The sequence below is a fragment of the Triturus cristatus genome, chromosome 1_2 (genome assembly GCF_964204655.1).
Source record: "Triturus cristatus chromosome 1_2, aTriCri1.1, whole genome shotgun sequence".
NCBI lineage: Eukaryota > Metazoa > Chordata > Amphibia > Caudata > Salamandridae > Triturus > Triturus cristatus.
In genome coordinates this window covers 86,338,135-86,361,119 of record NC_140580.1, presented here as the reverse complement: position 1 = coordinate 86,361,119, position 22,985 = coordinate 86,338,135, and the positions used below count along the sequence as shown (strand labels likewise).

The window sequence follows — 22,985 nt, the reverse complement described above, 5'->3', positions numbered from 1 at the left end:
AGTTTTCAACTCTTACTTACTGAGTCACGGTAGCTTGCAGTCTCAATATAGTGGGGGTGTCTCAATTACTCATTATATTTACATTTGCACAGTAATAGTAATCACTCTCTGTGACCTCGCCCCCGCCCCCAGGCACTTATCGTAGCCAAACGCATGGGGATTATACATGAAAGCTGCACAATTAGGTTTTGCTAGTGAGGCTGCTGCCCTGTGTTATTTTTTCTTTGGAAAAAGAACATGGAATTATTTTCTACTTGTGAATGGGCTTTGGGTGGGTCACTGGGCTATTTTGGGTGGGCTATACCCACCCGGCCCACCCTCTATGACCAAGCCTAGGGTCAAGGTGTAAGTTCATATAGGGTCAAGGTGTGGCAGAGAAAAGGAGGTGGAGTCATGAGGAGTGGAACTTGCAAAGCACAGTATGACAGACAACCAGGCGCGCAACGCCCATTGGACTCAAAGGGCTTCAGCCCCCCCGTCTTATGCGGCTGCCCGGGCTGAGACATCTTCCCGGGCACACACACACAGCCGCACCCGAGTACTTCACAGGTCTTTCAAAGACCTTTTGCTTGCTAATGGGTGGAGCTGCAGGGGCTCTAAGCAGGGGTGGTGGTTTTCACCCCTGCTTAGAGCCCCTGCAGCTCCACTCTGCCTTTTGCTTGAAGAATCAGCCCCCCCCCCCGAAATCTTTTCTTAGCCCCCCACAAAATTTGACTCTAGTTGCGCCTCTACAGACAACGTATATATTTATGTAGAATAAAACCTGCTGCAATTAAATTAGCAAAACGGACAAATGTGATTGTAAATTTGTTCCAGTTTTCTTAATGGGTCACAAAGAGGCTGCTTTTAAAATATCTTACAGGGTTAAGACACCTGCTGCAGAGGTCTTTGTGTTCCCAGCAATTAATGATAAGATACATCTGGTGGTAAATGTACTTCTGGGAGAGTTTAGTGTTTTGTCCAATCACAGTTTTGACTCATAAAGTGCCATAGAGGGTTAATGTGCCTGCTGCAAAGCCCATTGTGTAACATATAGATGACAGATGTGTACTTTATGTTGATAGGTGAGGGAGCTGCTGCTTTTGATACTGAGATCATTTTGTTACTTCCATTTCATAAATTGCAATCCTAATATAGGACATAGATCTATTTACCTGCATCAAGGAGTTACATGCAAACTGCAAGTCTTGGATTTAATTCCTTATTGTTTTTTTTTTATATATCAATCTTTCAGTGATTGTCTGTACATTGATGTACACAGTAGTATGATTTATTGTGCATCTGTGTGTGATATAAAGCACTCTTACACCCTACATTTGGATGAGTAGAGCCAAAAAGGATTTAAAATAACAAAATAAATTAGTAGATGCCATGTAAATCATTATTTGTGTAATTTCTCCTGCACACAGATAAATGTGTGCATTCATACCGTGTATGCACATCACTTCCATAAGTGGGTTGAGCAAAGTCAAAATTCTGCCTCTAAATCATCGTTTCTGTAAAGTACCTCTGACGTGATGATGATACTTGAACAAAAGGGAGGCTGACGGCCCTTTAAATCATCTCTTTGTTTTGGGCCAGGCTGCAAGTGAAAACCAGGAATCCCCCCTTGCCGCCTGCAGGTTGCTGCTCTGGCTGGAATGCAGACAACATGCGGGCACTGCTTAATGATGCCCAGGCGTCAGGAAATGACTCCGAGGCAAATTCAGCATGTTTCCCTGGGTCGGCTGGATGCCAGAGCTGGCCCAGAAATAGCCACCATAACCAGGATGATCATGTGGACGATCCCCCTACTTAGCAGTGCAGGCGTTCAGTGGGGGTAATGAAAAATGAAAAGAACACTGCTCAACCACTGCATCCCTCATTCTGCTAGTTATTAGACGTGGAGCTGTTGGGGTCAGACCCAGAAGTACAGAGTTAAATTCTGCATGTGTTTTCGCATTCACAAGTTTGTTTTTACCGGATGTGTGCCTGCACCCAGTAAAACTTGAAATTGGAAGGGCGGTGTCCCGCTAGGGTCTCCACTCGGCCACAGCTGGAATGAGGGCCTAGGTGTCTTATTTAAAATGATGGACAGGAGTTAGTTGATAAACCGCAGGGGTGAAGTGTGGTAGTTTGAACCCACCGTGCGCATCAGGATGTCACTTCAAGCAATCCCCAGCATCTCATGCTCCCCAGTTGCATGGAAGTATGGAGGGTGGAGGAGAAATAGCAAGGTCTCCACAGCCAGAAGCAGTCAAGGGCAGCACAATGGCGCCTACAGCCTGTCTCTATCAAATACCCAGCCTCTCCCTGCCCCTAGCTGGAATCAGAGGTTGTGCAAGTTGACCGCAGTGCAGCTGGCTGGTGGGCACATTTCCACGCACAGGAGCCTGGATCCCTGGCACTTGCGACGGATGAGTGCACAACTGGGAATGCCTGAGTCATCAGACTGTCAGGTGCGGTTCAGAGCAATCTGAACATGTGCTAATGATTACTGAGTGATGGGCAAACATGAACATGCCCTAGCCTCATAGAGCGGTGGTGCCATTCTGATGATGCCCTTAAGGATTAATGAGTGAGTGATCGTGCAAATTTGGCCATGCCGCCAAAATATTTAAGGGAGGGCGTCAGTCAGTCTGGACCAGAATTTAACATTCGAACATCAGCCTGAACAAGTATGTCTCATGTTTTGTTTCATTTACACATTGGAAGAAGTCAAGAAAATGTTTATATATTCTATTCTTTGTTGGCTACAAAGATGGCTAATCACATTGCTTTCTTGCTCTTACTGTGATCTGCTGGAAACAAGTTATCATCTGCAAAAGACCAGCTCGTCCTTTCATCCTTCCATTGTTTAAAGTCGAGAAAACTACTAGATTAAAATGCTATAAAAGCAAGCTATTGTTACACAAACAGCGCTCATAGAATTTAGTTTGTGTTCTAGTGCCAAGTGTGTATGTAAAATCGAATGGAAGAAAGCCTTTTTCTTTATTCCCTGCTACACAAACAGGCATAAAAGAGCATTTGTCTCATATTTGGTGCATTTTCTATGCTACATCAAAAACACTCAGTAAGTAATTACTTGTAAATTGGATGAAAAGCTAGCAACACCCCTTTTTTCAGCCTTTAAAAGTAGAGGTCAGTAATACTCAGGGCAACATTAATGCTGTTATAATTTGTGCCCCTAATTCTTAGTCTAGTTTGCAAGATCATGGCTGCCCCATCTGCTGCTTATAAGATCGACTGGTTTCAGGTCTTTGTACTGGAAGATACAGCTCATGCCCCTGTGTTTCATTTCCCAGGCTCATTAAGACGTAGAGATAATGAGTAATTCTTGCTGTTTTCTGCTTCCGTTCTCAGGCCAGGACGATCCTAACAGTCTTCGACATAAATACAACTTCATTGCCGATGTAGTGGAGAAGATTGCCCCTGCGGTGGTCCACATTGAACTCTTCCGCACGTAAGTATTGCCTCATATGTCTACTCAGACCCTTCAGTTTTTTGCAACTCGCCTTTTACCATGGGATATTGCCTCTTTCCTCTCAGATGATCATCTACACATGACAATGTCCTCCCGACTCTGATGATGCCACTTATTCCCTATTGCCTCCTATTGACGACTGCCTTTGACCTCTTACATCTGCATCCTCCCTCTGATGATTGCTTCCTACTCTGAGTTATTGACTCCTCTCTCTAAAGATGAGCGTCTACCCTGACTATTGCCTTCTACCCTTGACAATCACTTTCAGCCCTGGACATTTGCATCCTGTCTGTAATGATAAATTTATTTCACGATTATTTCCTCCTATCCTTAAAGATGACCTTCTACCCATGACTAGCTCTGCCTCTGCTACTATTAGTGACCTGCTTTTACCTCTGGAAACTGCCTCCAACATTTGATGATCACATTTACCCCCTCACCAGTTAGCTCGTATCTCTCTCGGAGTCTATTACTGGAAAGAGCCTCCTATATCTGAAGATCACCTTCTACAACTCTGTGATAACTGCTATCTTCTATAATGACCTTCCATCTTTGATTTGTGCCTCCTACCTGCAATGTCCTCTCTTACCTCTAAATAAATTCTGCCAAGCAATTGACTCCCCTTGTCGTCCAGAGGGAACAATTCTTAGCAATATTTCTTGATTCTGCCATAGACCAGTCTCCGCCTAGCACCAAGGATGACATCTATGTTTCCTCCTTACCTGCTTGCGCTATTAAAACTGGGGAAAAAGGTCTCCAGGAAATGTTGCAGAAAATCCAATATCACAAAGATCAACACTATATCTTGTAATTCCGAAACTGAGATCACAAACAGGCTTGAACTACAGGCTGCTCAAATAGAGACTGATCATGCAGGCACCCTATTTACCTGGAATGTATTTTTACAGCAATACACTATCACTTGCTTAAGTGGTTTCTAGAGATTCCAAACCTCCAAAGTGCTGGTTCCTGAACTCTTGGTTCCTCGACTAGTTTCTAGGTAAAGTGGGTACATGCACAGATCTGTGTAGGTACCAGGGAAGACACACACAACCTTCTTTGTCCTAATGGTAGACTATCAATCTCTTTAAATGGGTCTTTGACTGTAGAATAATGGACACTAAAGAAAAATTGGAAATATGGCTGTCAATTAAAACGTTTTGGCACCAGTGAGTGCAAAGTCTACATGGTTGGTGCACTGACTGGGTGCAGTAGCTGCTGTCCCCTATGTATACCATAGTACCTTGGAAGTTAAACATTTTGAGAGTTTCATAGATAGCTTCCACGGAGGTTAACGTTTGAAAAACGCCTATAAGACTGCCGAAAACCTGAATAACAGAACCTGCGCCATAGTACCGCTGCAGCTCATCTGTTGTTGATCCATCGCACCAGTCGTGGACTGCCAGCACTGACTACTGATGCCGCGTTTATTTCCTCCCTGATTCGTAAATGCTCTCACCATTGGAAGCATAGATGAATATCAACCATGCCCTGCAGCTCTCTGTGAAGTTTCTCGCATTATAGCCCTCACTGAGAGATTAATGGACAGGGCATTCTGCCACAAACATGGTGGAGTCCCTGCACGCTAAACTGAGAGTCTGCCTGCCCTATTTAGAGTTGGATGGACTGTCATGATTCCAATGGCACTGCTGGCCAAAACCTTCAACTGACAGCCCGATGGACGTCTGACCCATATATGTTTTGGCCCAGCATGTTACCGTAATATTTTACAGGTCTGTGGAATCAGCGGGAGTGGTCAAAAGTTGTTGGTCTTTAAGCCATATCTCCTGTTGCTTTAGGTTTAAAGCAGTCCTTGAATTTCCAACTCATTGTCATTTCAAAGTGTATTCCCCATTCTCATTTTCTCGTGAACCGTTGATTCACACTATTTGAACCTCATGAGTGGAGGACAACCTTTATGTAAATTGGTGACTTGAACAAATTAATTTGGACAACTGGGCACAGTGCCAGCAAATTGAGAATAATATCAATACAGGGCAGAAACACCCCCTTCCAGGAGAACCCACAAATCTTGCCCACCAGGTACCTGGAACGGAACGGACGAAAAGCAGGCTCTTGAGAACGGTCACGGATAAGCCTTCCCAATGACTTATAAACACATGGAGGTTTTTTAACAACAACTCTGTGACATCATAACTTAGCTTACTGAATTTGGTATATGTTTTTGCTAGATGTGTTTTTTCTGAATTCAACTCTTTGTTTGTGTATATCATTCATGTGTACAGCGCTCTGATACTCTTGGGTCATGTCCACGGTTTAGAAAACCCCAAAAATAAAATAAAAAATAAAATAGATTAGTCTGGGCTGAGGAAGAAAGATCTAGGGCCCAATGTTTGAAATGCTTTTCACTATTCTAATGACTGTTCTGCTCTGTTTCAGTGTTTGCAAATGTGCAAAGCCAAATTGCAATGCATTAAAATGATATTGCAAGCCAGAAATGTCTTTATGATGCACAATGTCAACATTGTGCTATTGTGATTCATTGCAAAACACAAGGGTTTGACAGAGATGCACCCCCTTTCTTGCAAGTCTCAAGGAAATGTACGACAGCTTTGTGACCGCTTTGGTGGTCAGAAAGCCTTGAAAATGTAATGACTGCCTGCCTTCCCATGGTAACCATCCATACAGTAGAATCTGTCTATAAGAGAACGCTGCTGGTGTGCGTGAATGGGATGATTAGAAAGTAATCCTACAGGCCATGCCATGCTTCCTCAATATCACTTTTGAAATTTTGTAATGTGGAATTTTTATTTGTTATTACAGCTTCCTCCCTTTAAGGCCGGTGGTTGTAATACTGGCATCTTGCATATGCAGAGATGGGGGATCTTCTCTCTGCTGCATGCTTCCATTTTAAAATTCACAGCTGGTCCCAAGTATATGCAGACGTAATCTTCTCTCAAGACTATTTATGAGGAAAGATTTTTAAAAATCCTTTCAACCTGCTCCCTTGGTCTGTGTCCTATTGATCCATCTAGCACAGGACAAAGAACTGATCAGGTATTGGAAATTGGTTACTGGTTGATGAGGGTGACACCCTACTCAAGCGACAACCACAACCTATATCATTATTAGTCAATGTGAAAGTATTTATGCAGCACTTCAAAGAGTAATAACATGAAAACACAACACAAGAGAATTGCCAAACCAATTTAGAAAGATAGAGTAAAATTTAATAAATTATTGACACCAAAATAATTAAAAATTCAGTTAGTAGAACTGAAACTGTGCAATTTTAAAGACTTAAGAGAAAATAGTGCCTAGCAGCACAACGCTCCAATTGTGGTTATCTGGTTGTGCCGGACCGGGACAAAGTCTTAAATTCAGTCCAACTGCGATAAAGTGCAGGCTGGATACAGCGACCAGGTCAGGCCCGCTGAACAAGAATATCTGAAATCCTGGTTGCGGGGCGGTGCGAGACCCCCCTTCGAGAAGATTATGTGGGGCATGCAATGTGGAGTCCTGCGTCATCATCAAGGATGCCGTCGATGAGAGGCCTGTGATGTGAAGGCCTGCTTCGAGGATGGCGGTTTCAAGGAGACTGTGATGCGAAGTTCTGTGTCAGGGATGTGCCACACACTGACGGTGCTGGAGCAGGGCTGCGAGGAGATGCATTGTGCTGTGTCGGTTCTGACCACAGCTGGGCTGGCAGAACACCTGCAGGTACACTTTCAAGGGTCCAGGTCTAGGGTGGCACCAATTGGGGGCACAAGACTCACAGCAGACTGAGTCCAGGTGCTGTGTTGAAGGTGGTTGGAGCCTGTTCTGTCCCTGAGTCTTCTGATAAGGAGGCCAGCCAACTCGCCATTGAAGTTACTCTGGTGGTCCTATGATCAAGATGCAGGTCAAGTCCTTCATTCAGGTAGCCGGACAGCAGGGCACCAGAGTAGCAGTCCTTCTTTCAGATTAGCATGGCAGTCCTTCTGAATCTTCCACAGCTCCAGTTGTGTACTGAAGAGTTGGGTCTGAGGGTCAAATATTTATACCTGGTGCCCACTTTGAAGTAGGAGAAGGTTCTGGAGGTTTCCATCTCGAGGTGTTTAATATTTCCTGCCTACTTGCTCAGGTCCCAGATTGTCTGGAGTCACCATAGACTAGTGTCAAACCCTTTGTGAGTGTGGTAGATGACCACTCCTCCTCATCAAGTCAGAGATGGCTCATCCTGCCAACATCTATTTTCCCATTGTCTCGCTGTCTGGGAGCAATACACAAAGATCAACAGTCAGCTAAACCTACAAATGTGAACCAGGATACAGGCAGGAGACACCAAATGGTTGGGACAAGAAAATGGCAACTTTCTAGAAGTTTCAACTAACAATGGTCTAGCAGATTTTTTTAACATCCTCTTAACTTGCGAATAATTCAAATGAAAGCATCCAATGTTTTACAATATTATGGACCCAAAGTGCACATAATACCATAACTAATATTAAGAAGGAGGAACCATCAACATTTTAGTCGTGAGGTGCCAAAGGGTCAGCAAGACCTTTAGGACTCAGTGTTGAAAACAATCATAAACCAGAGAGGGAAAGTTACATCATAAACACCTCTCAAATCAATATGCCACGATCAGCAAAATGAAGTATATTTGATGCTGCAATCAACCACTTAGTGTCACAAAATACGTTTGTTGTGGCTCTAAGCGAATGTCTGCAGCATATAATATTATGTGCTGCTTGAGTCCATATTACTGTAAAACATTGGACGCTTTTATATGGATTATGAACCTTTGCAAGTTAAGCGGAGTCTACACCTCTCCAAGATCCCGGGATTAACTCCATATGAACTTTGTCTATGTGGGATATTATTCTAGAGGGGTGTCGGTGTTGATGGCATTACTTTATTTTGTATGAAATTATTTAAATATGTGGTTCTATGTAATACAATCTATATACAACAGAACGCTTTCTCTGGTGTGAGTTTATGCGTTTTTTGTTAACACTGTTGGATCTATGACCAACTTAATAGAAATGCTAAAGAAAAATCCTCCAGGAACATTGTTAGTTGCAACTGGTGTACCCAGTTCCCTTTGGGAATACTGGGTTACCCTGTGCATGTTTATAAACTTTCTAGAAGTGGCATTTAAAGAATTCTGACTTAAAATCTGACTTTTTCATTAAAAAGAGCGTTAAATTACAATTCATTGACACCAAACTCTACCTTTTTTACCTCCTCCAAATTGAAAGTGATCACTTATTAAATGTAATAAGTAAACCCAATGTTAATCTATGGGAGAGGTATGCCTTGCAGTAGTGAAAAAATGAATTTAAAGAGTTTTCCAATACCAGGACATGTAAAAGTTAAAAAGTACATGTCCAGCTTTTTAAACACAGCGTACCCCGCCCTCTGGGTTATTTAGAGCCTACCCTAGGGGTGACTTATATGTAATAAAAAAGGATGGTGAAAAATACCTATTTTGCCAGGTTGAAATGGCAGTTTAAACTGCACACCCAGGCTGCAATGGCAGGCCTGAGACATATTTTAAAGACTGCCTAAGTGATGGCACAGTCAGTGCTTCAGGCCAACTAGTAGCATTTAATTTACAGGCCCTGGGTACACGTAGTACCACTTTGCCAGGGACTTACAAGTAAATTAAATGTGTCAACTGGATGTGAGCCAATTTTACTATGTTGAAATGAGAGAGCACTTTAGGACTGGTTGGTAGTCGTAAAGTGCACAGAGTCCCAAGGCCACAAAAAGCGATCAGCAAAAATGGAGGAGTAGGGCAAAAGGTTTGGGAGAACACTCTAAGTCTGTTAGGTCTAACACCAGGGCACTTCAGACACTGCAAAGACAGCACTGCAATACGACCTAGCCTGCAACACAACCAGCCCAGTGTGTCTTGGCCTCTAAGACCTTCTGCTGGAAACCATTTAGCAACAATATTTGCTTTAAACAGGCCTGGTGGTTAGATTTACTTGCTGTAACGCCAGCATATTTCACATCCAAATTGTTTTTTAAATCTTCAGGTTCCATTAGAAGCATTGGCTTGCTTTTTTTCTCATCTAGATAGATGTTCTTGGAATAAACAGTGCTACAAAAACATTTACGCTTATATATATGTATGGTGACTCTTACTCTGAACCGCGGCTGTCCTCTGCTCCTCAGGTGGTCATTGTCCTTCCCGTTCCCAAAGAGGGACGTGCCGGTGGCGAGTGGCTCTGGGTTCATCGTCTCCGAGGATGGCCTGATCGTGACCAACGCCCATGTAGTGGCCAACAAGAACCGGGTGAAGGTGGAACTGAAGGACGGCAGCACGCACGAGGCCAAAATCAAGGATGTGGACGAGAAGTTGGACATTGCACTCATTAAAATCGATGCTCAGGTGAGACGCCCGAGGGAAAGCACTGAACTCGGCTTGAAATGTGAATTTACAGAAAGTGTACACAGACTAAAGAGGACCTGCACGGCTTCTAGTCTGACTGCGGCACTTTAAGTCTCTTTGACCAGTCTGCAACAAAATTTGCAAAGGACTTCTGAGTGGGGCCCGAAGGTGTGTATTGGGAAAGGGAGACAAAGGCATAAAACCTCGTAGCATATGGTATACATTGTGTGCTTAACGAGAGAGGTATTATCGTTGAGTGCCTAATAATTTTCATATATTTATAACACCTCTTAGATTTGTTCTGCCACCTGAATTGCCTAGCACCGGTTACATGGCGGGGATCGTGCATCATTTCTGAAGCTGCAGAATCAGAAAAGCAAAACACATTGATGCAAATCCCAAAAAGTGGAGGGAGTGTGTGAGCCAGTGCATCGTCACTACTGTCGCTGTCCCCTTTATGACCTAGAAGGCATTTTCCGCAATGAAAGGTTGCCTAAGGCATATCCCAGACAGTTTAGTGATCACTTCTAGAGTTAGCCATTTTCTATGTTGAAAATCTCCATTGACTTAATGTGTGCGTTTAGAGGTACCTTAAGGATGGTGAACATTAGCATGTTCTTATACTAAGGTAAAGGCCCCAAACTCTGTCTTACACAGGCAAACCAAGCAGGTTTGGCTCTACAATGCTCATGCAGGCTTGGTTGCACATACACTTGCACACACGCACACAAAGAGGCGCAGAAGTACTTGCAAACACAGCTACACACCAACATAACTATTCGTGCACACACACGGACATGCACACACACACATTACAAACACACACACACGATACAAGCCCACACGTATACACTTACTTGTGCAATTCCGACTTGACGGTCACAGACTTAAAGCCTGATTAAGAGTTTGGCGGATGGGATACAACGTCACAAACGTGACTGATATCCGTCCGCCCTATTACAAGTTCCATAGGATATAAAGGAATTGTCATTTGGTGGACGGGATATCCCTCATGTTTGTGACGGAGTAACCCTGTCTGCCAAGCTCGTAATCAGCCCCTTAGTGTCCTGCTATGTCCAGTGCCTGAGGTCAGACTCCATGTTCTGCAGCTGTCCAGGCACAGCGGTCACATAAACCATGTGCCACACAATGCTAGTGCGTGTGCTATGTCCTGTGACTGTTCATTTCTGGAGCTCACAGCCTCTGTAAACTGGCGCCTTCGAGTTTTTTCAGGGGTAGATATGGGTAACTTCCTAGATGTGAAACCAGAACAGGCAAGTGCTAACCAATCGTTATGGCATTATGTGAAAGTTTACCTTCACCTTCCTGCCACTTACTTTTCTTACCTCCCAGAACTAGAAGAGCCTTGAAACAGGATGGAGGGAAATAATAAGCGGCATGCAAAATTCAGCAGATTTACACTTAGTGCAGTAAAAGGTTTGCGCTCCTCTCTGATCTTAGACATCAAAGGGTTATGAAGGTTTGCAGAAGCAGCAAGTTCGGGCAGAATTTGACAGACAGTTGCTGCTGATTCATGGTTGAAGATGGATGCCTGTTTTCCTGAGGGATCGGGATGTCTCGAGGTGGGCCGGACATACTTTCCGCCTATATCTCACTTGCCCCAAGTCTGGCTACTTCTGGCGTTGCTCACTGTGGCAGAAGGAACACTTTAAGATCCGACCCTGGGGCTGCCAGTGAAACATGCAGCCCCGTCCCTCCACCCAGCCCCATCCTCGGGCACAGGAGGAGATCCTGCTGCCTGAGCCAGCAGTTCCAGCCCTGCGCTGGAAGGAAGCTCTTATTCGGCCAAATGTGTCACTGGTTGTTAGTGGGCAGGTTGGATCTGGCCAGGAATGTTGGCTCAGCTCTGAGCAAAAGGATCAGGAGAAACTCAGCATCCTTAGTGCTTCCAGATGCAGTGCTCTCCCCCTGGTTCATTTGAACAATATGCAGCGACTGATGCGCTCCTGCGTGTGTGCCAGTGTGTAAAAACAGTAGGGACACGGTACACAACGCAAGGTATCTGCAGGCCTGAGGAATGTCTTCCGCTTCAAAGGTCTCCACTGACATAGAGTCTGCTGACAGCAGTAGGGCATAGCAGCCAGTCCCACTGAGTATGCCTGCTGAATAATGAAACAAAGATCTGTGGTCCATACTAAGGCACAGACAATGGCTACAACAGCACAAATCCAGGAATAATATTGAGCGCCAGTGCTCTGGCAGTTGCTCAACCGAAGACCACACTAAACATGGAAAAAGTAGAAGATAAAAGGCAGGAGCCCCATTTCATAAACCTCATGGAGGGCGGTCTGGTGTGCACTGGAATGAACATGGAGAAGGAAGAGCCTGGAAGAAAACTGAGACACTTTGAAGTTCAATGTGCAGAATATGACCAAACCTGCTCCTTCCTGTGTGTGCATGTCTGGGTGTGCACATGATGTGTGTGTGTGTATAGAAGCATGAATGAGTGTGTGAGGCTCTGACAGCTCAAGAGATGCTGAGGACAGGATCTGTCAAGACTCAGCGCTACTTTATCATTGCACTGTGAGAAAGGGCCGAAGCACAGTTCACATCAGGTCAGATCCAGGGTTCTTCTGCTCTAACTGACCCAGCTAATGTTGACTGTGCAGCTGTTCTGCATCCACTGTTCTGCCAGCTCGCGGGGATCGCTGCTAGGGTGCACAAAATGATTTGCACTTCAGGGTGGGGGGGGGGGGGTGCCCCCATGTAGGCAGAGGAGACAGATGACTACCTGTCCTCCCGGTAAGACCAGATAGCTCACACCCTTCTCCTTCGAGATTGGGAGGTGCCTTTCCTGCCTGAGAGTCATGTTTACCAGCTAGAGGACACGATCCAGAGTCAACAAGAACGCATGTCCACTGTTGGGGTGCAGAGTTTGCCTGGGAACTCTAAGCCCTAGAGATTGATGGACATCCTCCGAGAAAAAAGCAAGTCTGCGACTTCTTGTTGTGCAAGCTTGACTAAAAGCTGAGTTTAGCAACATCACAACATGTGACCTGCAGCATCTCAGCAGAACCTCCACCAAGTATCATCAGTCATCTTAGACCCCACTTTGAGTGCTCAGTGGATGGCCTACGTGGCACAGATGGGCTCCTTTGTTATCTCAGCACAGACATTTCATTACTGATACTTGCCATTCTGGAGATGAGTCTTGTTTTGTGCCATGTTGCTGACTAATGAGATATGGTTTTGTTAATTCAGTTTATGGTGGGAGAGTTACGTAACGCAAAATTAAGGACACCCCAGAATGTGATGAGGGCTCCCGAGTCACCCATAATTCACAAATATTAATTGGCCTTGGTCTTAATGGGGCACCCCACCAAGAATTATACCCCCACCACACACACAGGGGCTGCAGGGGCCCCAGTCGTGGAAGAGGTCTGCAAACACACATTTACACTGGCGCAGGGGAAGGCTGGTGTCTAACAAGATGGAGGACAAGTGCTGGGATGAATACACCCATCTAGCACCCCATACCAGGGCCATCCTGCGCACTCCGTGCTTCTGAAAAGCCACCCTCTCCCTTCCCGGGATGTTTTGTTTTTAGGAATCTGTACTGCTTGTAGATGTGTATCAGTGCTGCCCTTACAGACGAGAAACTCAAGCAGATGCCCAGGGCAAAATTACCAGCTGCCCCAGACGTCAGCAGTCCAACTTTTCCTCTGGTCTCCTCCGTCTGGATCCTCCCACTGTGCTCACTGGCAGGGAGTGACATGCTGATGCAGCAGGCAGAGCAGGATCTCATTCACTTGGATCTCATTCACTTGGATCTCATTCACTTGGATCTGGGGATGGCTGACTTGCACCCTGTGCTCAGGGTCACCTTTCTTGCTGTCCGGAGTCCACTACCTCTAATGCTTGCTTCTTCATTGGCAGGGCCGTCTCCTTCCTCTGCTACTGTTGCATCCTTCTCGTCCCTTTCAGTCTCCTCCTGCATTAGCGACATCACAGGTTGTTTCATCCCCCTGCCCATGCCCCTAGTGCGGTCAGTCGGTTTTAAGATTTGGGTTGTTTCACAGATTACCGCCTGTCATGGGGTGTGAGTCTGCTGGCTCCAGCAACCCCCTTGGCTCTCTGCTGCACATAGTCCCATTATTGGCAACATACCCCCACCCCCCACACAGTATGCATGCATAAATAAAAACACTACACAACTTTTGTTTGGGAAAAATATTGCTGCAGGTTTATTCCATACAAAAGTATGCAAATATGGTGGGTTATCTTACGGGCGATCCAAGGGCAGGCAGCTGTAACCAACCTATGCTGCCCTGCCCGCCTGATGAGCCAGGCACCGTGGAAAACCCAATTGGCGCTACCCTTATGGGGGTGATCCCCTTACTGGATCACGTGACACATTGGTCCCTTATTACTCACGCCCCTTTCAGGGCGTATCGTAGCAAGGCAAGCCTCCGGTTGTTCAGGCCCACAACCGCCCGAAGGACTAACGGGGCGCCGATGTAATTGTTCCAGGACCCTCCCATGAGGCTCCTGGGATTTGGCTCTGGCACCCCTATTGTGCCCACGCAGAGGTTCCCTTCTGTACCCATATGCTTCCAGATCGCCCTGTAACTCCGCCTGCAACGACAAAGAAACACAATACAACGTCCTTCGTAGTTTGCCTGCCAGCCCAACGACGGGTAAGCGGTAGGGTGGGAGACGGTGTGACTGGCGCAAAAGAGGACCCAAAATGGGGGGAGGAGCATTAAATATCCTCCGTGGCGTGCTGGAAATGACACGCCTAGTGCGCCTATGCCGGGGGACTCCACCCTGAGTCCCACAAACAAGGGGGGGGGGGTGAGGAAGTGCCCAAATGGCACTAAAAGGGCCGCTCTTTTAGGGTGGCTCCCTGCGGGGGCCGCGGGCAGCCGCATAGTACCATTATTGGCAACACACCCCCACCCCCACACAGTATGCATGCATAAATAAATACACAACACAACTTTTGTTTGGGAAAAGTAAAGCTGCAGGTTTATTCCATACAAAAGTATGCAGATATGGTGGGTTATCTTACAGGCTATCCAAGGGCAGGCAGCTGTAACCAACCTATGCTGCCCTGCCCACCTGATGAGCCAAGCACCGTGGAAAACCCAATCGGAGCTAACCTTATGGGGGTGATCCCCTCACTGGATCACGTGACTCATTGGTCCCTTATTACTCACGCCCCTTTCAGTGCGGAGCGTAGCAAGGCAAGCCCCCAGTTGTTCAGGCCCACAACCGCCCGAAGGACTAACGGGGCACCGGCATAATTGTTCCAGGACCCTCCCATGAGGCTCTTGGGATTTGGCTCTGGCACCCCTATTGTGCCCACGCAGAGGTTCCCTTCTGTACCCATCTGTTTCCAGATCACCCTGTAACTCCGCCAGAGCTCTGGAGGCGGCCCCCGTCGCCTAAAGAGTCCCCCACCAAAACAGTTCCTTTCTCACTGCAACCTGCAATTTCCCGGGCCTCATTCATGTCCAGTAGAAACAGATCCTAGCCCACCTGTGCCACGTGCACCCCAACTTTGTCAAAATAACCTTTGGTGTTCGCCCGGCATAGCCCATGCCTGATGAAGCCAAAGCCCCTTGCTCTGCGAACTAGCGCATGGAGTGGTTTTTCCTTCTCTGGGAATGTACCAGTGCCTCGCATGACCTGGAAGGATGTGATGTGAAGAAAGATGGAGGGTTGTGCCCTCTCGATTGATCAACGTTGGTAAGAAATAAATGTCAGAAGTTTTGCTGATGTTTATCACGAGCTTCGTTTTTATTTATATTGCCATAGATAAAGTGCAGATAAAGATTGTGAAGAGAAAAGCCGACACGTGTTTCCCCCTTGTGGCCCATTGGCTGTGGGCTTTTTCAAGGCAGAGCTTCGTTATGACAAATAGTCTTCCTATTCCTTTGAATGTAGAGTGCTTCGTCTCTGCGGTCCCAGAACAAAAACAGCATTTTTGTCCGATTCTGCAAGAGACTGTGCTTGCTGCATGGACCAAGGGCATCGTAGCACACGGTGCAAGTATGTGTGTGCTTACAGTGCATGCCGGTGGCATGAAGCTCTGCGCATATGCTTTGTGTTATTCACACTCAGAAATGAAGGCATCTGAGAGTATCAATGCTTAGGGAATCTGTAGTTCGGCAACAGTGGGGGGAGTGGACTTGGGGGGCTGGATGGATGTAGTTGGTGCATTATGTAAAATAGCTAAACACTGAGAACGTCTCCCACTAGCAGCGCAGGTGAGCTCGAGGGCCGGCCCAGTTGCCCTCCAGCCATCTTTCATCTGTTACGTGGCAGACAGGAGAGAGCTCGAGGAAGGCGGGGAAACACCACGGGTTTGTATTCTACACAGTACCGTGGTCCAGTGGTTGGGCTCTCCACTATCCCATCTTTCACAGTGCGGCCAACAATGTTCTATTCAGCCGCGCCGGCACGTGGCGGACATGTATGCTGTAATTTCAGATAAAAAAGAATAGTAATACACAGAATTGTAGATGGGTAACTGAATAATGGGGGTGTTTTTCAGCAAGAGGTTCTGAATGACCCAGAAAAGCAAGGCCTGAAAAAACACAAACCACCTCGAAATAGCCAGGGTGGCTCCGGCAAACACTCACAGCGGTATCTGCTGTGTCCGATCTGGCTAGCATCAAGCACGGGAAACAAAGGCATTCCTCGGGCATTACTGGACCTACGCGGCGCTGTTCTGCTGCTGCCATGAACCTGCCTCGTTCTCGGGGCACGGACAAGATTGCAGCCTCTTCGCGTCACCTTCACAAATACACGGTGCGTGGGGAACGTTGACGATCTGCGATGAAACACACTGCCTCCCGGCTGCAGCTGCGAAATGGAATAATAAAGTGCGTACCAACTAATTAGAAGACAGTGTCTACCGCTGCCAGTAAAACATCCAATCCCAGTGGGCGGGACCAAAAGCGGACAGGGTGGCAACCAGGAGGGATTAAAATACCTCTGTGCAACCATTGCACCCGCTTTTGCATAATTCGTGATGCCAAACGATGCACACGAATGAAAACTGCAGGCGGAGCAGAAACACAACTTCGGAATCTGTATTGATTCCAAGAAGCTCTTGAATGCCGAGACCAGCGCATGTGCGCGACTATCGCCAGACGAGACCTAAAAAGGGGGTCTCGTGAGACTCATTTACTTTTAGAAGCCAGCGATTATTTTGACTGTTTATGAGAGTATATGGGTTAATGTGTTTGACCAATATCTAAAATTAATGGTATTTTTCCCGCAAAAGCCTTTTAATTTACAGGCTGTATGGGGGGACAGTGTGTCAGAACGGCACTGATTCTTCTGTGGTACAAATGAACACTGGGCATTTCATTTTGGCACAGTACTTAAAATTGGCGTAACTTTTTCTGGTATAGGGATTTAAAAAAAAATCTTATATTGTCTAGTGGGGCACACTACATCATATTGGCACTACTTCTCTTCTGAGACAAATATATTTGCCTGCTCAGAACCCAATATTTTGTATTGTGTATTCACGTTTCTTACAGACTTGATGTTATGGCGAAATAATGCACCCGGGAAGTGTGGCAGTCTTTTAAGTACTGGAATATTTCTGTGGTGGTTGACATTCAGAAATGCTTGTAAAATCTACGTATTTTGCACCAATATATGCTTGGAGAAATTTAGTATATATTGCTTAGGGGAGCATACCCCCGACCCTTTTTGGAGAATGGAGACGGCAAAATGTGGCCAATATGATTGCTCATTCGGGACAATGTGAGCCTGGTATAACATCTTCTGACAGCCCTGCTTTCGGTTTACGGTTCTGCCTTGTTACGATCCATGTATAAACTACTATAATCGAGCTAATAAGATTTTCCATGCACCTTGGAGACACAAAAGTAATTTGCTTCTCTCCAAGAGTATATCCATTATTGCAAGATAAAGAGCAAGCAATCCGAGCCAGGCAGACTTCCATTGACTTCAGGGAGTAAGTAATTTGATTTTCTCATTTTCACCCTTACTCATACCAGTCCACCGTTTTACTCTGGGGATTATTACAAATTATTGTTGGACCTGGCCCTTTTTACAGAGTTATCCACAAACTATTTGCCTTCCCCTGCCTATTTTTCTGAACTTGTTTTTGTTTGCTTTAGGACTCTGGGCACTTTACCAATACTGATCAGTGCTAGAGTGAATATGTTTGCTCCTCTAAAACATGGAATGATTGGTTTCTCCATGATTGGCATATTTGATTTACTGATATGTTCCTGGTACAGTGCAGTACACATGTCCAGGGCCTGCAAATAAAATGATACTAGTGGGCCAGTAGCACTGATTGTGCCACCCACAGGAATAGCCCTTCAAACCTGTCTCAGGCCTGCCATTGCATAGCCTGTTTGTGCAGTTTTAAAGTGCCATATCCACATGGCAAGTTCACCTACTTGCCAGGCCCAAACATTCCCTTTTATTACATGCAAGGCACCCCCAAAGGAGACCCAAGGTAGCCCCATGGACAGGGTGCAGTGTATTTGAAAGTTAGGGCATGTGCTTTTGAGTTTTACATGTCCGGGTAGTAAAAAACTGCTAAATTCATTTTTCACTAAAGCAGGGCCTATCTCTCCTATAAGTTAGCATTGGAGCTGCCTTGCAACACTTTGCAAGTGCAACATCCAATTGGGAGCAGATAGAAAATTGGGGTTTGGTATCCCTAGACTCACAATTTAAAAATATATCTTTTATTGAATTTGGTTTTTCAATTGCAGGTCTGAAATGCCTCTTTTAGAAATTGAAAAGAGCAAAAGACTCACAGATGATGGACGGAATGCAGAGCAAATCAAACTTTCTCCCCCCAGTCAATAGATCTGAGTTAAATCCATCGTTCTTTTGCTCACCATGCACCCCAGTTTAGACTCATTCAAATGCAAATCAGTCTTGACCCTGTGCCTCATGGAAACAGTCCAGACCGAACTGCCAAGCCAGGTCCTCCCTGGATCAGAAACAAGTATCCTTGGACCGGTTTTGTGGCATCACCCCTCATCAGCCAGGCTAGCTTGAATCCATTGGCACAGTGAGCCCGGGACCCACGTCTGGGCATTCTTGGCGCACTGAGAGCGAGAAAGAAAAAGACACACAGATGATGGACAGAATGTAGAGCAAATCAAATATTCTCCCCCAGTCAATAGATCTGGGCTAAATCCATTGTTCTTTTGCTCACCATGCCACCCCAGTTTAGACCCAGCCATATGCAAATCAGTCTTGACCCTGTGCCTCATGGCCTCATGGTAACAGTCCAGACCGAACTGCCAAGCCAGGTCCTTCCTGGCCCGGAAACAAGTTGGGACCCGTTTCAGGGCCTCACCCCTCATCAGCCAGGTCAGCTTGAATCCAGTGGAACAGTGAGCCTGGCACCCACGTCTGGGCATACCCGGCGCACTTAGAGCGAGAAAGCAAAAGACACACAGATGATGGACAGAATGCAGAGCAAATCAAACACTGTCCCCCAGTCAATAGATCTGGGTTAAATCCATCGTTCTTTTGCTAACCATGTCACCCCAGTTTAGAACCAGCCATATGCAAATCAGTCTTGACCCTGTGCCTCATGGCCTCATGGGAACAGTCCAGACCGAACTGCCAAGCCAGGTCCTCCCTGGACCTGAAACAAGTATCCTGGGACCGGTTTCGGGGCATCATCTTTTAGAAATTCGGTATTTTCTTACTTTAACCATTCAGTGCCTCTGCCTGTCCCTAGAATACACGTCTGGGTCAGGGAGACAGCTGGGCTTTGTGAATTCACTCTTAAAAGTCACACATAAAGGGAGCTAAGTTGTGCCCTGCATATCATCATGGTCCATCACCAGGTTCATAGGTCTTCCTGAAATAGAGTATTAGGAGTTGACACTTGCACCTGAATAGGGCCGTGCCTGTCCCCACAATAAGAGCGGCATACCCCCTGTAGTGTGTGTGGAGCCAGGGTCAAGAACTGCAGGGTCTTGTGCACTACAAAGTCCTTTCTTTGAAGTGTCCCTACTTCAAAGGCTAAAATGGGTATAAATACTGGACCTCTGACACCATATACTCAGAACAATTCTGGACTGAGGACATTCTGACAGGAAGAAGAGCTGTTGTTCTGCAAGGAGTAACTGCCACTTTGCTGCTTGATTTGCTGTGTTGGCATGCTGCTTTTTGTCTGGGACGAAGAGGACTGGACGTTAGTCTCTGCATCCTGCTATCCAAGGTTCTCTAAGAGCTTGACTGAGCTTGCCTCCTGTCCTGAAGTCTCAGGGATATCAGACTTCACCTGCATCTTGCTACCAGTAGCAGGGCTCCTCTGCCATGAGGCCTGACCTGCCAAGTGGTGCCAATTCCAGTCCTAGGGCCATGGAGGTAATTCTGGTGCTGCAACCAAGAAATCGATGCATCAACTCAAAGAATAAATTCTGGAAAATCCCTGTGAAATCGATGCATCGCCACTGCCTGAACAGAAGCTGTGGACACTGCTCTCCACGTGCATGACGCAACAACCTTGACTTTCAACGCAGCCACGACCTTGCTGCAGCGCCTCTGAAGAACTGCTGCTGCATGAGTCTCGAACACCGCACCACTGATGTTGCCGGTACACTGTCCTGACTCTGACGCTCACTGCCTTGCATGGCTTTCAACCGATGCATCGCATTCAGCCCAGTGGGTCAACTTTGACGACACACCGCACTCTCAACAATGACGCATCATCGACACGGCGTTGCCTTCAGGAACTAAGATGTTACACCCGTAACCAATGCATCAATTCCTCTGTGCAACATATCGTCCTGGAGTGGTAAAGCTTCAACAAACCTGTACTGCCTTAAGAAACCAATGCCTCACCTCCTCTGCGTGATGAATCATATTTGATTTTTGACATATCTAAGGTACTGTAAGGGGGTCTATGTGACTCCCTTATCCAGCCCGCACCCCATCGTGGTCAGACTGAACTTTTGGATTTGTCCTTGTCAAGTGCTACCCGATAGCCCCTCTTTGGAGCTATAGCCTTCTAAGCACTGCATTTTGATTTACTCTTGCAAAATTCATATCTTGACTTGTGTATGTTGAATTTTTGTTGTTTTGGTCTTGTTTTACTTTGATAAATATTGGCTATTTTTCTAAACTGGCGTGGAGTCCTTTTGTTGTGTTTCCACTGTGACACTGTGTGTGTGTGTGTGTGTGTGTGTGTGTGTATGTGCACAAATACTTTTCACATTGTCTCTTTAGTTCAGCCTGACTGTTCTGTAACAAGCTACTAGAGGGTGAGTACAGGTAAACCTTTAGTGTGTACTACACTTACCTTGACTAGAGTGTGGGTCCCTACTTGGATAGGGTGCATATCTCTGCCAACTAGAGACCCCATTTCGAACAATTATTAACCTGAAATGCATCTCAACAGTGCTATTTCTTTATTGACTAAAGAAGGTGAGGTATTAGCAAGAAATGCATCTCTTCCTCAGCAATCCCTTCTGTCACCACCTGCAGCCACCTCAACAAACGAAGCACAGACTGGATCCCTACCTTTGATGCATGCTTCAAGCCCCCTTTTTCCCTGTCAGGGAATCTTTAACTAGTTCAAAATATGTGGGACAGAGGGGAAGACAGAAGTAGTTTAACAAAATTGTTACTATCTGTAGGAGAGTGGCATCGACTGCATAGTTGCCCCCAACGTTTTGCTGATGTTTTTGCTGTTTTATGACTCTAGCCAGGCTGTGGCCCTGCTATCCAGGACCCCAGCCTATCTGCTTCCTCTGTTAAACGATGTGAGTACCTTAGGTACAACCCAATTGGATGCTGAGGATGCCCTGACAGTCCCTCGTAGATTGTACCCTAGGTACCCAGGGCATGGGTCTCTCAGTAGGCCTACCAGGGCTGCAGCACTTATTGTGCCACCCTGGGACAGCCATACAAACTGACACCACCAGACCACTACTGTAGTCTGGGTAAGGTGGTGCTAGCAACCCTTACAGGGATATAGGTACCCTATATCACACCCCATTACAACACATGTACTCTCATAGGTCACTCCTATAGCAGGCCTTGGTAATCCTACAAGGCAGGGTGCTGAGGTATGTGTGAGGGGGGACCCCTACATGAGTAGGGCCTCTCTGCAACCCTCGTAAAATCATTGCTGGGTTGTTTGTAGTGTAGCCATATCATATACTCTTAACCGCATTATAAGTCTATCGCGATAGCGCGATATCTTGAGAATGGCTACACAGAACCATATCGTGTTTGGTGTCAAACATGTAGGAATCATACCCCCAGTCCAGCCATGGGCATGAGGGTACGATTCCTGCTAGAGGGGCGATATGGGAAAAGCGGCAGAATTTAGACACCAATTTAAAAGTGCACAAGCAGTGCAAAATGGCTACTACCCGCCACCTACACGACCCTGGCTGGCTGTTGCTGGGGAAAACCCCAGCCTCGCCAGCTGGACAATAGGGCTCCTGTGGCAGGGAGGTGCTAGCATCTCCCCAGACAGGATAATGTGGATTGGAACAGGGTGGGTGCACCAAATGTCCTTTCAGAGTTGCACGTAGGCAGCTGCAGAAGCCTCATTCTGCATACACCGCTTGGAACCAGTTCAGGGGCATCCTGCCCCTCGCCCAGGCGGGAAACACACAAAGGGGAGAGGGTGTAGCCACCCTTTCCCGCCTCACCTCTCATTGGTGGACACTACTCTGGACACTCCCCTAATCTTGGGGATAAAGGTGAATAACGTGGCCCCAGAGCCTCAGATTAATCTTGAACTTTACAGTCTTGACCTTTGACTTGCTGCTGCCCAGCTGACGGAAGAAATCTCCCTTGGGATAAAGGAGTTATCCCCCTGCTTGGCAGGCACCTGAAACACTGCAAGTGACCCGGTTGGAACTTTGCTGCTCTCACGAACTTCGACGACTTCCAGAAACCTTGAGGTGGGTTTCTAACGCATCCCAGAGGCCAGTGAGTGTGCTCAATGAGTTTGGGCACCGTGGACCGCGTGGGTGCCGAGATCCCCAATACCCCAGGACACCAGCCACCTCTTGCATAGCACACGACCCTGACCAGTGGGGAAGTTGTGCTTTGGCCCGTTTTCGAGCCAACCACTCTACAGCAATTGTGCCAAAGACCAGCACCCTAGCCCCCTCCGGTGGCCCGTGGGTGCCCTTTGACGCACGCCAAATTGCCGCCTCCCGCGGTCCCTTG

At 46.5% G+C, this 22,985-nt stretch overlaps 1 protein-coding gene across 1 annotated transcript in view; it reads left to right on the top strand.

Annotated features, from left to right (window-relative positions):
* HTRA1 (HtrA serine peptidase 1) overlaps nucleotides 1-22,985 on the top strand; it is a 271,899-nt gene that overhangs the window by 97,202 nt on the left and 151,712 nt on the right. Inside the window, exons 2-3 of the mRNA XM_085602427.1 lie at nucleotides 3,343-3,442; nucleotides 9,590-9,806. Of these exons, the coding sequence (XP_085458553.1) occupies nucleotides 3,343-3,442; nucleotides 9,590-9,806 (317 nt within the window). The remainder of the gene's footprint in view (nucleotides 1-3,342; nucleotides 3,443-9,589; nucleotides 9,807-22,985) is intronic.